Here is a 13,395-nt window from a genome sequence, read left to right as displayed (position 1 = left end):
TACCCTAATGAAATTTTTTAAACCAGAGGTACCCAGCTGATAAGTGGTGTATAGTTGAGGTATATATATATATATATATAATTAACCCTAAAATTAAAGATGCCCAAACGAATATTATCTTTATAATTTTTAAAATCAATTCATGTTAATTATCTTAATTTTAAAAAATAATATGAGCAAAAATTCAAAAAACTACGTACGGGTCCATTGTTTGGACCTTATTCTAAAAAGATGGGTTTGAGAACAAATCTAAATAAGTATATGGTTTTAGTCCAAATAACATTCCATAATTGGACCTACGCCTAATTTTCGCTTTCATTAATGCAGCCACTTGAAATTTTTTGGCTGGTAAAGTAGTCTTACATATTCCTTGTCCCAAGTTTAGATTGCCACTTTCCCTGTTTCAAAACTTATCTAAGACTCCAAGAATTTGGTCAATTGCAACCTCAAAAATTTAACCCTCCTTTCCAAAAGCAAAATGCAATGACAGAAAGATGGATGTGAAACATTGTAGCATTCCAATATTTTCATTTCAAAAGATTCAGAAAGAAGTTGTAGTTCAAGTCACAATTCAATAAATCCAAGATATTGCAGTAATGAGATTGTAGCATTGAGGCAGATCGACACAGCAAACATTAGTAACTTACCAAGTTACCATCAACAACTTAGTCCACTTAGCAAACATCTAATGGAAGAGCAGTACAATACCAAACCAACATTTAATCTCAGGAATCAAAATGGAAAGACAATAAGAACACCACATCAAGACAATTTTTATATCATTCAATATAAACTTGAGGACAGAAAAGAAATCCAATATAGACAGATTCAAAGAAACATCACCACCCTTTACAACACTTCTTTTATATATATATATATATATATATATATGACTATATGAGAATTAAATGAGAGAAAGAAAACATATTGATATACTGAACACTTGTTTCTATAAAAACCAAAATTACCATAGATTGATTGATAGTCTGTTAATCATGAATCATCAGTCACTAAGTTCATCTTCAATGCCAGTGACAGTCATCCTAGCAGACGCTTGCTTAGCCCACTTGACAATTTTCTCAGCCTCTCTGGTGATCTTCTCTTCCTCCTTCATTGCCTTCTTTAGCATCCTCTCCTGCTCTTTCTTCGAAAAACTACCCAAATCCGACAGAAGCTCATCGCTGTTGCTGCAATCGAGTCCAAGCCCCCCAAATCCAATACCCCCATTTTCATTACTCTTTCTCTGAGAACCCCTCTTTGGAGAACACCAGAAGCAACCGGGTTTTCTCGGTGGCGACGGCGAATCCCTCAAAGAATTACAAGAACCAAAAGGAGAAGAAAATGACCCAGATTTTGATTTCAGCTTTGAACGGCGCTTCTTGTCTGAGTTATGTTTGGATGGTGAGAAAATTGCGCTTTCCGGCGAGGAATTTGAGGAATTTGAGGGAGATGAAACTGACCCATGTTTCGATTTCGCTTTCAAACCTCTATTCCCTTTTTCCACTGAAAACTCTGAGGAATCCAAAGGCGGCGACACATACCCAGATGCTGATTTGGGAGTGGAACCCATTTTCTCATCTGGGTTCCGTTTGGAAGGCGAGAAAATGGCAGAATCCTCATCATCAGAAGGAGACTCTGCCTTACCATGGACCGAGTTGCGGCGAGCAGAACCAATTGACGGAGGTGTACCCTTGTGCTTTGTGACTGGGAAGGATTTGAGTTTGCGAAAGCGGGATTCGAGTTCAGTGGGGAGTACAGAGTCGGTGAAGCCAGAGAAGTTGATGGCAGAGACTTGCTCGAGAACACAGAGGTCTTGTGCTTGGGATATGAGATCTTCTACCGCCGAGTCGTCGGTATCGGAGAGATGTGAGAAATCAGCCATTGTCAGTGTGAGTGGGGAGCTTACTGCTGTGTGCTTAGACAGCAGAGAAAGCGAGGTCTAACGGTCTAAATGGTAATGGTAATCGATTTTTCTGGTCATGCTTCCGGGCCTTTCGGCATTTTGTGCTTCAACTTTCAACGTGCGGGTCCCACTTCCATTCCATTCTTCTGTGGGCCCGCTGCGATTTTCGCTCCCGTTTGGGCCCAAGAGATTGGTCAGCGCCATTCTAGTGGAAAATGATATCATGCTTTTTTTTTTTTTTTTTTGGTAACAATGGCATCATGCTTTTGATTTATGACAAAAAATTTAAAATAGATTAATATAAAATGTTAATAATTATAAACCCCCTAGTTAGAGATAAAATCTTTCATAACCTCCACCCAAAATCTACCTCTCCTATAACCCCCAATCTTACACTTAATATTTTCCTAAACCCCCTAGTCAACTAATACCCAGTCAAGTTTGACTCCCCATCTTTTAATTTTCCAGTTTTACCCTTTTTTTCCAATTATAACCCTCGAAAAAAATATCAAGTCCACTTTTCCATCTTTCTGAAATATCAAGCCCACATTTCTCTCTCTCTCTCTCTCTCCCCCGCGGTTGTCGTCGGCGCGTGCGCCGCCGTCTGGCGACGGTTGCCGGCGATACCAGTCCCATCACGCTCACCTCTCCCCCCTCATCCTCTCCCTGCCCTCCACTCTCCGCGAAACTGAACGTCGACACCGGATCGGGTCTAGGCAGACCCGAGCTCCCCGCCGGAGATCTGCCAGTTCCGGCGACGACGAGGTGCCGGACCTCCATGGATGGCTTCCTCTCGTCGTCCCGAGTCCACTGGTGCCATCAGAATATTTGGACGACCCCTAGGCCCGCCGTTTCGAAGGAGAGAAGCCGGCGACATCATTGTCGGCGATCTCTATGTTCCGGCGACCATTTCCGTCGAGTCAGGTAGCCATCTTCTTCTTCTCGTTGTGCTCTTCAATTCTATGTGTTTGGATTAGTCCAATTGTTAATGAATCAAAAAACCCCAAATTGATACCTCACAGCCAATCTTTCCTCTCTCAAGTACTTGCATTACGAGTTGTCTTATTGAGTAAGCAAGACTTTTGCGTTTGCTATCTCTTACAATTCCTTTTGTTGATTACAGACTATACAGTGCATGGTGAGCTCTGGTTCCAGCTACCACGCAAGTTTCAAAGGTTCAGTCCTTTTTACTTTTGTTTGTATAATTTCTTTTTCTCATTTTACATTCAGTGCTTGCTCTCTGTTTTGTGCATTTTTTTTTAATATAGAGCTATGTGTGAAAGTTTGTTGGTCTTTAGAGCTGGTTGTGAAAGTTTGTTGGTATGGTAATTGTTGCAGGTTGGTTGATTGTGGTGGTGGTGGTGCAGTAAATGTCATGCTTATTTAATTAAAGATTAAAATGTTATTTAAATGCTCCTTAGCCATCTTTTTATTGATGGCTAAGGAGCATTTAAACATTTATTGATGAAACAGTTTCAGTTCGTGAAACAGTTTCAGTGAAACAGTTTCAGTTCGTGAAACAGTTTCAGTGAAACAGTTTCAGTTCGTGAAACAGTTTCAGTTCGTGAAACATGAGTTTTAAATGAATTTTGAATGAAATTATGGTTCTGAAATATGATGAATCAAATTTGCAGGTTGAAACAGATCGAGGCAGTGGCGACTGTCGTGTACTCGTCGCGCGTGAGGTGATCGGACGACATTGTATTGTTGGCTACTCCTCTCATCTCAATGCTTGTTGTATTGTTGTTGTTTTTTTTTTTGATAAGGTTGCTGTGTTCTTTTTAGTGAAACGGAATTCAGTAAAGGTGTAACTGTTTTAGTGAATTGCAATTGTTTTAGTAAAGGTGTAATTGTTTTTTAATTAAGGTGTAATTGCATTTTAGTCGAGGTGTAATTGTTTCATCACTTAATTCAGTTTCAGTAAGTGAATTCATAACTGAATTCTTCAATTTAGTGTAACTGAATTTCTGAAATTCAGTTTCAGTGTAATTGAATTCTTGAAATTCAGTTTCAGTGTAACTGAATTTTTGAAATTCAGTTTTAGTGTAATGAAATTCAATTTCAGTGTTTGATTTTAGTTTTAGTGAAATATTGAGTTTTAGCAAAAACTTCAATTCAAAAAAAAAAAAAAAAAAAAAAAAACAGTTACAGTGACGTCAGCATGCGTCAGCGCGCGTCAGCATGCGTCAGCGCGCGTCAGTATGCGTCAGAAGGGTAATTTAGGATTATAAATTTTAGGGGGTTTTGAAAGAGTTTCTAGATGGGTGGGGGTTTAGACAAATTTTTTTGGTGAGTAGGGTGTTTAAAATTAGGCACTAAAACCTCAATATCAATTCAATATCGGTCAATAAAAAAAATAATGGAGAATTAGAGAATAAGAGAAATAGAGAATTCAAATAAGAGAATTAGAGAGTTGTTTAAACCATTTTGGCCAAAGATATTGATATTTTTGTATGCAATTACAAGCAAAAATGAGAGAAATAGAGAATTCAAATCTCAATAAATACGTGTTGTTTTTGCATAACTCAAAAACTCAATATTATTCCTTTGCTTGACTCCTTATCTAATCCAATGACGATCATACAGACTAATAATGCTTATGCACGTTACATGATAGTACATATTATGTACCTGAAGCAGGAAAATACGATATGGGAAATGATGGCTGTGGTGTTAAATTGAACCTACAAAATGATAAGAAAATGAACCAGCCTGTCTGTTTCTCAATGTACATAAAAGAAACAGTGCCAGAAGTAGCAAAATGTAGGACAAAGAATAGAAACGGGTCAGGACCCCTGAAAGGATAAATCAGCTCCTGGATGGGTGCATGGCAATTTGGCATCCTATACTTGTAGGATATACATTTATAAGGACTGACTAGATGGCTGAGCAACTACCCATGCAGCAGATATTGAGTGTGCATCTGATGAGAACATAAAAATGAAATTCAAAGGACTCAAGAGATCACATCATGTTGGTCAAGCAACATGGTTTCTTCACTTTATGTTAAAAAAATGTAAAGAAAATAACTTCATATTAGTCTACTGACATTATCCGATAATGTGTTTATGTACATTGAAATCATACATAATTTACTCTGGCCATTTTGAACAAGAACTCCAAATGTTTCTTGTGACCAACGTTATGTATATCTGCTAAAATACAATCTTCAACAATATGGCTGCATACTTTGGATTGTTAGCCTACTTTCGGAGGTTGATTTTCCACCTCTTGTTCCTGGGAGAGGAAAATATGGAATTTGAAATAAGGAAAATGCCAACCAAAGAGCTCCAGTTCTTATGCAATAATTGAACTTAGCTACAATAAGGACTTGAGGGAACAAAAAAAGAAAAGAAAAGAAAGATTTGAGCTACGTTGAAATAATTTATTATGCTTCATTTACACCAAAAAGAAAGGGTCACATTCTCATGAGAGAGAGAGAGGGAGAGTTTAACCTCTTGAAGTACATGAGCTTGAGAGAGAGAACTAAGTTGGCTGCTTTCCATGTTTGAGAGTTACTGAATGACAGTTTGCAGATGAGGAACGCTGCAAAAATTGTAACGGATGTTAGGCAAAGAGTGCAAGAACAGAGATGCCCTACAAATAATTACTAGTGGGCAGATATGGGGCACACTTATTTTCATGGTGAGAAAAATTGTGGTTTTGGTATACAATCACTACCCATAAAGGCAATATGATGCATTCCATCATTTTAATTATGGATTGGGTACACAATTTGCCCTCAATTTGATGAATACAAATTTCAATTATGCTGTTCATATATCACCAATTATCAAGATTTTGGTCTCAAGTCCACCAGCGATGCCATGTACTAAGCATCAATGAGTAGTGAGGTCTGAGTACCTGTTGATGAGGTTCTGATGTGAACCAATAACTTTTTGACAGCTGTTCAATACAAAAGACCCAAACTAAAGCCTAAACGCCGTTTATACTTCAAAACGTGATGAACATATCTCTAAACGTTCAGCACCATTTCTTCTCTCTCTCTCTCTCTCCCCTTGTTGGACTCCCTAGTAACAGTACATTCGCACAGTACCACAGTAAATCCTAGCAACAGTACATTCGCACACCAACATTAAAAGAAAAAGAACCTAGCTGGGCTGCGTCGTCTCCTTGAGGTTAAAGAAGAAAAAGAAAAGGACCCAGAAGAGAAATGGAGAAGATGAATGCATTGGAATCCCAAACCAAACTGGAACATATCAGTTTTCTCGGGCAAAAAGATTATGCAGAAATTCTTCCCCTTTTTGTAGCTGAATTTGTGTGTATGCTTGACCCAATCTTGAGTGCTCTGAGGGGGTGGTGGGCCGATTGGGTGGGATGGGGGCTGTTTGGGTCTCTCTCTCTCTCTCTCAGTCAATACAGAAGATGAAAGGGTGCTGAACGTCTAGAGGTATAAACGGCGTTTAGGCTTTTGTTTTTTGTTTTTTTGGTAATCAAGAAGGCCAAAGGCCCAAGAACAAAACTAACAATTCACTAGACGAGGCCTAGCCAAGCCAATACAATCATCAGATAAAACGGAAACACAACTCAGAGGAGGAGTTTCAAACACAAGCAGACCAAGCTCCAAAGAATGGCCTAAGGCAGCAAGATGGTCTGCAGCCTGGTTCTTTTCCCTGAAGACATGAGAGAGCCTACAACACCAATCTCTCTTAAGCAAGCAGTGACACGCATTAACAAGGGCACCAAGAGGGTGAGTTGCACTATCATATTGCAAGACAAGATTGACTGCACAGCAAGAATCCATTTCCACCAAAATTTGTCTATACCCACTGCGCCAGGCAAGATCAAGACCATAATACAAACCCCATAACTCAGCAGCCAAGGGGCGATTAGGCTTTTGTTTTTTGGCCAAGGGGCGATTAGGCTTTAGTTTGGTTCTTTTGTATATTTTTGTTTTAAACAAACAGCTGTCAAAAAGTTATTGGTCCTATCAACAGGTATTCAGACCTCAGTACCCAAGTCTTTCCCTTCTTTAAAATCCCTAAGTGGAAGTCAAACTCTTTTATAAGTTATAACACTCTTTTATTTTATTTTTATTTTTATTTTTTTTAATTTTTTTTTTCAGTGTTGCTATTTCACACACTTTTTTTTTTTTTTTTCTTTCTATTGCATACCCCCAATCACTTAATTAGTGAATTTACCCTAAAGCCCCAATGTGAAAAGACCTTAATGGACAACTCATTTACACACCCATCTCTCTTCTCTTCTCTCTCTGTTTCTCCTCCATCTCTAGCTTCTCTTCTCTGTTCTCCTCAATCTGGTCAGACACACCCTTTTCTTCGGCTTCTCTCTCCTCTCTCTGGTTTTTCTCTCCGGTGACGACAGCCACTGCCCTCCCAGCCCAACCCAGCCCCGCACCCAGCTTCTCCACCATCTCTGGCTTCTCTCTCCCCTCTCCGGCTTCTCTCTCTCCTCTCTCTGGTTTTTCTCTTCGGTGACGACAACCCCTGCCCTCCTAGCCCAGCCCAGCCCAGCCCCACGCCCAGCTTCTCTTCCATCTCCAACTTCTCTCTCCCTCTTTGGTTTTTCTCTTCGGCAACAACCCCGGCCCTCCCAGCCCAGCCCCGCCTTACGCCCAGCCCAGCCCAACTTCTCCTCCATCTCCAGCTTCTCCCTCCTCTCTGGCTTTTCTCTCCAGCGACAACCCCGGCCCTCCCAACCTAGCCCCGCCTCGCATCTAGCCCAGCCCAACCCAGCTTCTCCTCCATCTCCGACTTTTCTATCCTCTCTGGCTTTTCTCTCCGGCGACAACCCCGGCCCTCCCAGCCCATACCCGCGCCGACCCTCCCTTCCTCACTCCAGTGCCGAACGGCCTGTGACAGGGACTGTGGCGGTGTCGGTGTTGTGGTTCGGTGTTGGAAATCGTTTACGTTTGCGTTTGCTATTGGTCTTGGCAGGATGGCTGGGTTGATAAGCCAGAGAGAGAAAGGGAGGGAGGGAAGAAAAAGAAGAAAAGAGAAAGATGTGGGGTTGAGGGTGCTGTGCGCGGTGGTGCGGGGTGGGAGGTAGGGTCGAGGGTGGGTGTGTTAGGTGGGATGTTGGGTGGGGTGTGTAGAGTTTGATGGACAAGGTGGGTGTGCATGAGAAATTTGGGGAAATTTGGAGAAATTTGGTGAGATGACTAATTTTGGGGTATTTTGGTAATGACAGGGGTGTGTTAAAGAGAAATTTCAAATTTTAGGAGAGAGTAGGGGGTGTGTAGGAGAAAAGGGTGTGCAAAAAGAAAAAAAAAAGTGTGCAAATAGCAGCACTTTTTTTTTTTTTTTTAATCTTCCACCCCTGAAATAGTTACAAATTTTATTTTGTCGGAGTTACAATTTTTTTAAATTTTTTTAAATTTTAAAAGGTTTATTGAAGGTTATTGGAGGCTCGTGTTTATTAGTATAATTTAGGGGTTTATAATTAAATAATTAATTATTTTAGGTCATAGAATTGTGGTTTTAGTGCTTATGGTTTAGGGTTTTGAGAAAATCTCAAAACTTGATAGCTTTTTGCACAATATCTAGTTTGTCTTGGTGTTGGGTTTTTTCCTATTCTCTCGGAAATTCCCTGACGGGCATCTTACGAAGAGGTTAAGATTTTTGGATTTAATTATTCAAGGTTTACTATGTTTAAGTTTTTTTTTTTTTTGATAAAGTATCTTTTAAGAAAAAAAACTCTAAAGTCTAAACCATAAGTGATTTACGAAATTCTAAAAAAAAAAAAATAAGTAAAGGGTGGTGTTATTCTCACTCACCTGTGTCTTATTTCCTCACATCTCTTTTTAAAAAAATTTAATCATAATTTATCTCTTTTATAAAATTACTAAAAAGGGCATATATACTAACAAAAAAACAAAAAACAAAAAACAAATTAAAAATAAAAATCTAAGGCTGCCATAGGTGCTCTAAACCAATCCTGTCCAAGCCTTCTGGTTTGAATTCTGATTTAAATTCTTCATCATCCCATGAACTGCACGATCTCTCCAACCATTTCTGATCCCATGTGATCTTTTGAATATTTCTCACATGTGTTTATTCCCTTCACTTGTTATCTTTTATTCAAATTAGTTGTATAACTTATGTAGAACTCTTGTACTGTTCTCTATATATAGTTACTACGTATGTAATATAAGATTATCAAAGATCAATACAATTAAACACTTCAAATCACTCTCAATTCTTTATGGTCAAAGCTTCCAATCTAACGACTAAAAGTACTTTTTTTTTTCCGATCCCTCTCTCCCTTTACTCTCCTTCACCACATCCATGGCCTCCTCCTCCTCCACACCTACTGTTGTGAATGTGACCAACTCTGTCTCTGTCAAACTTAACAAGGGTAACTACCCGGTCTAGCGTACACAGATGGTGCCCTTCATCAAGTGTCGCAACTATATGCGTTATGTCGATGGCACTTTCCTTTGTCCTGATGCCTTTACTAGTGATGACAGTGGGCAAATCACTGATGTGGTAAATCCTGCCTACGAAGCTTGGATTCAAGAAGACCAACTTGTGCTTAATTGGATCATCTCCACTATCTTTGACAAATTGCTCTCCTCCATGGTCTCTCATACTTTTGCTCAATTGGCGTGGGAATCCATCTCACGTCGGTTTGCCTCATCCAATCAAAATCGCATTCTTCAGCTTCATAGTGAGCTTATTCATACCAAACGGGGTGATCTGAGCATTTCTGAATTCCTGGACCGCATTAATTCTCTTGCTGACACTTTTGGTTTTGCTGGTCATCCTGTTCCAAACACTGATCTCATTACCATCATTTTAAGCAATGTTGGGCCTGCTTATGAGGCTTCAATTAGTTCTATTCAGGCTCGAGAGTCTCCTATTATATATGATGATCTTGAAGCACTTATTCTGACTGCTGAACGTCGTCATAATGAGCAACAACAACCAGCTATCGACAACACCCTCACTTTTTTATGGCAGCCATGAATATTCGCGGTCAAGGTCGTGGCTCTCCAGCCCTTCCAACTCGTGGTTTTACTTGTTGGGGTGGTGGTTATTCCTCTTTTGGCCTTATTGCCAACAATACCTCCATTTTAGGAACTCCTCCTTCAAATTCTTCTGGCAATCCTAATAGGCCTACTTGCCAGATATACAACCGCGTGGGTCACAGTGCGATTGATTGCTACAACAGGATGAACCTATTTTATGAGAGTCATGTTCCTACTCAGAAGTTAAGCGCTATGGCGGCTTCTACTACTCGTCTTGCACCGTCTGGTACATAGATAGCAGACACTGGTGCTAATGCATATATAACCCCAGACTTGGGCAATTTGGCACAACCCAAAAAGTACAAGGGTAAGATAATATCGGTGGTATTGGTAATTTTCTCCCTATCCGTCATATTAGTTTTTTGTCTTCTTCTAAATTTCGTATGCTTATTGTTTTTCATTGCCCAACTGCTTCTGCTAATCTATTATCTGTTACTCAATTCTCTCGTGACAATAATTGTTTCTTTGTCTTTTATCCTTATTTCTTTTTGATTAAGGATTCGGCGACGGGGAAGACGCTTTTTCAAGGGAAGAGTGAAGTTGGGTTATATCCGATGCATGTAGGGGCAAATCTGGCATCATCAAGCACTCGTTCTTTTTCTAGTTTTGTTGGAGTCCGAGTATCCTCTTCTGTTTGGCACTCCAAATTAGGGAATCCAGCTTCTTCTATTTTAGATAGACTTTTTGCAAATAACTTACTTCATGTTGAGGGTAGCTTGTCTAAATTTTTTTTGTAATAATTGCCCATTGGGAAAAATTCATAAATTACATTTGTCTAGTTCAGACTTTATCTCTCTTGCACCTTTAGAATTGATTCGCTATGATGTATGGTTTACCTCTAATGCATCTATACAAGGTCTTAAATATTATTTACTCTTTGTTAATGACTTTTCAAGGTATTTGTGGATTTTTCCTTTGAAATATAAGCATGAGTTTATTCTATCTTTGTCCAATTTCGAACTTATGTGAAAACTCAATTTTCATGTAAAATCAAAGCTTTACAAGTAGATGAGGGTGGTGAATATAATAAACTGGCCTTTAAAGAATATTTAACTAAAAATGAAATTGTTCATCGCTTTGCCTACCCCAAATACCCTAAAAAAAGGGTCTTGCAAAACGCAAGCACCGCCACCTTTGTGATACTGGTTTAACTCTCATGGCCCAAGCTCATGCTCCCACTCAATATTGACTTGAAGCTTTTACCACAGCCGCTTATTTGGTTAATCGCATGCCATCTAAATTGTTAAAATTTTCCTCTCCTTATGAAAAATTATTCAAGCGCAAGCCCAATTATTCTTTTATGTGAGTGTTCGGCAATGCTTGTACGTTTTCCATACTTGCGTCCCTATAATAAAAAAAAAATTAGATATTTGGTCCAAACGTTGTGTTTTTCTCGGCTACTCTTTAAATCACCATGGCTATCATTGTTTGGATTTAACTACAGGTCGAGTCTATCTTTCACGGCACGTTTTGTTTAATGAGGCCAACTTCCCTTTCTCGGAGCAACCTACTTCACTTCTCCAGGTGTCCCCCATTGTAAGTGAACCTTTAACTGTTACTAGCTTATCTCTTTCATCATCACTTACAGGTTTGCCTCCAAGTTCAGAACCATTCTTGCACAATTCTCTCATCTATGCCCGACCTAATGTTACTTTCTCTCTCACTCGTCCATCGCCTCTTCAGTCTCCCATTCACACTACCCCAACCGCCAGTCAATCCCCTGCCCCCAGTCAGTCTTCTAGCGTAAATTTTGGTGCTATCATGATTACTTGTTTGATGCTTCACCAATCTCCAGCCTCTAATGTTCCATCTTTGCACGTAACCACTGTATCCAATACCAATACCACTGCTACTTCTACTATTTTCTCTAATGTGTCAATTATAGGTCCAGTGCATGGCTCAGTAAACATTCATTCTATGACTGCTCGTGGCAAGTCTGGTATAGTAAGGCTAATTCTAAATATGCTCATGTTGCTTTACTTTCTGATCATATGGAACCTTCTTGTTACAGTGAAGCTATTAAAAGTTCAGATTGGCGTATGGCTATGTGCACTGAATTTAACTTCATCGAACAGGCTGGAACATGGGTTCTTGTTCCTCCCCGGCCAGCTATGAACATTCTACCGAGCAAGTGGGTGTTCAAGTTAAAGGGGAAAGCTGATGGTTCGATTGAACGTTATAAATCTCGCTTCATGGAAAATGGGTTTCACTAGCAGGAGGGGCTTGATTTCTCTGAAACTTTTGGCCCGATTGTTAAACATTCCACCCTTCGGTTTGTCTTAGCTTTAGTGTTTCATTGTCGTTGGAGTGTACGACAACTTGACGTTCAAAATGCATTTCTTCATGGTTATCTTAATGAAGAGGTGTATATGAGACAGCCCCTTGGTTTTCTTGATAATCAACATCCTTTATGTTTGTCGTCTGCAACATTCTTTATATGGCTTGAAGCAAGCCCCCAGAGTGTGGTTCCAATACTTTGTTGACTACTTGGAAACTTCGAGCTTTACTGAGAGCAAATCTGATTATTTTCAATCAGGGATGTGTTTTTCTGATTTTACTCATCTATGTAGATGATATTTTGATAACAGGAAACAATTCTCATCACATTACCCTTCTCATTCACAACTTGGGCAAGTTGTTCTCCATGAAGGATTTGGGGCCCCTTCATTATTTTCTTGGAATAGAAGCCTTTTATGCCAATGGTGGTCTGTACTTTACTCAGTCCAAGTATGTATGTGATTTGCTTGTTCATACCAACTTCCAGGATGCCAAGCCCATTGCTACTCCAACGGTTAGTGGTCGCAAACTCAGTTTGTATAATAGTTCCCCTATGGCCGATCCATCCTTTTATTGCAGTGTGGTTGGTGTTTTGCAGTACCTAACAATCACATGCCCAAATTTGGCCTATGCTGTGAACCAGGTTTGCAAGTTTATGCATGCTCCCACGAATGCTCTTTGGGCTGCGGTTAAGCACATCTTGCGTTATTTGAAGCACACTCCTCCCTTTGGACTTTTTTATCAACCCAGCTCCATGACCCTCACTGCTTACTATGATGTGGATTATGCTAGTGACCAGGATCATAGATACTAAACAGATGATTTTTGTATTTTTGGTGCTAATCCTGTTTCTTGGAGCTCAAAGACTCATCAGACGGTTTCTCGCTCTAGCACGGAGGCTAATTATCGGCAGCTTGCATGTACTGTTGCTGAGCTTTCATGGTTTCGCTCTCTCCATTGTGATCTTCATCTTTTTCTTCATCGGCCCATTATCTGGTGTGACAATGTCTCTTCCATCTCTCTTGCTTCCAATCACGTTTTTCATGCCAAGACAAGGCACTTAAAGGTCGACTATCATTTTGTTCGTGATAAAGTTGTTCGTAAGGAACTTGAAGTGGCTTTTGTGCGGAGTGAAGATCAGCTCGCAGACATTTTCACTAAGGGCTTATCTTCCACGCATTTTCGGTATCTTTCTTCCAAGCTT

At 39.8% G+C, this 13,395-nt stretch overlaps 2 protein-coding genes across 2 annotated transcripts; one reads left to right on the top strand and one right to left on the bottom strand.

The window, feature by feature from the left end:
- Nucleotides 1-764: 764 nt before the first annotated feature.
- On the bottom strand, nucleotides 765-1,949 carry LOC147273273 (vitellogenin-2 protein). The gene has a single exon (XM_086227744.1). It carries the CDS (start codon nucleotides 1,880-1,882, stop codon nucleotides 1,004-1,006), a length of 879 nt encoding a protein of 292 aa, XP_086083870.1. The 5' UTR covers nucleotides 1,883-1,949; the 3' UTR covers nucleotides 765-1,003.
- A 7,318-nt stretch (nucleotides 1,950-9,267) lies between these two features.
- Nucleotides 9,268-9,852, top strand: LOC147273272 (uncharacterized). Its single transcript, XM_086228193.1, has one exon. The coding sequence runs from the start codon at nucleotides 9,268-9,270 to the stop codon at nucleotides 9,850-9,852; it is 585 nt and encodes a 194-aa protein (XP_086084319.1).
- Nucleotides 9,853-13,395: the final 3,543 nt, after the last annotated feature.

The sequence above is a fragment of the Dryas octopetala genome, chromosome 9, assembly GCF_963921425.1.
Source record: "Dryas octopetala chromosome 9, drDryOcto1.1, whole genome shotgun sequence".
NCBI classification, from domain to species: domain Eukaryota; kingdom Viridiplantae; phylum Streptophyta; class Magnoliopsida; order Rosales; family Rosaceae; genus Dryas; species Dryas octopetala.
Note: the sequence above shows the minus strand (reverse complement) of the source record. Positions and strands in the feature narration are given on the sequence as shown.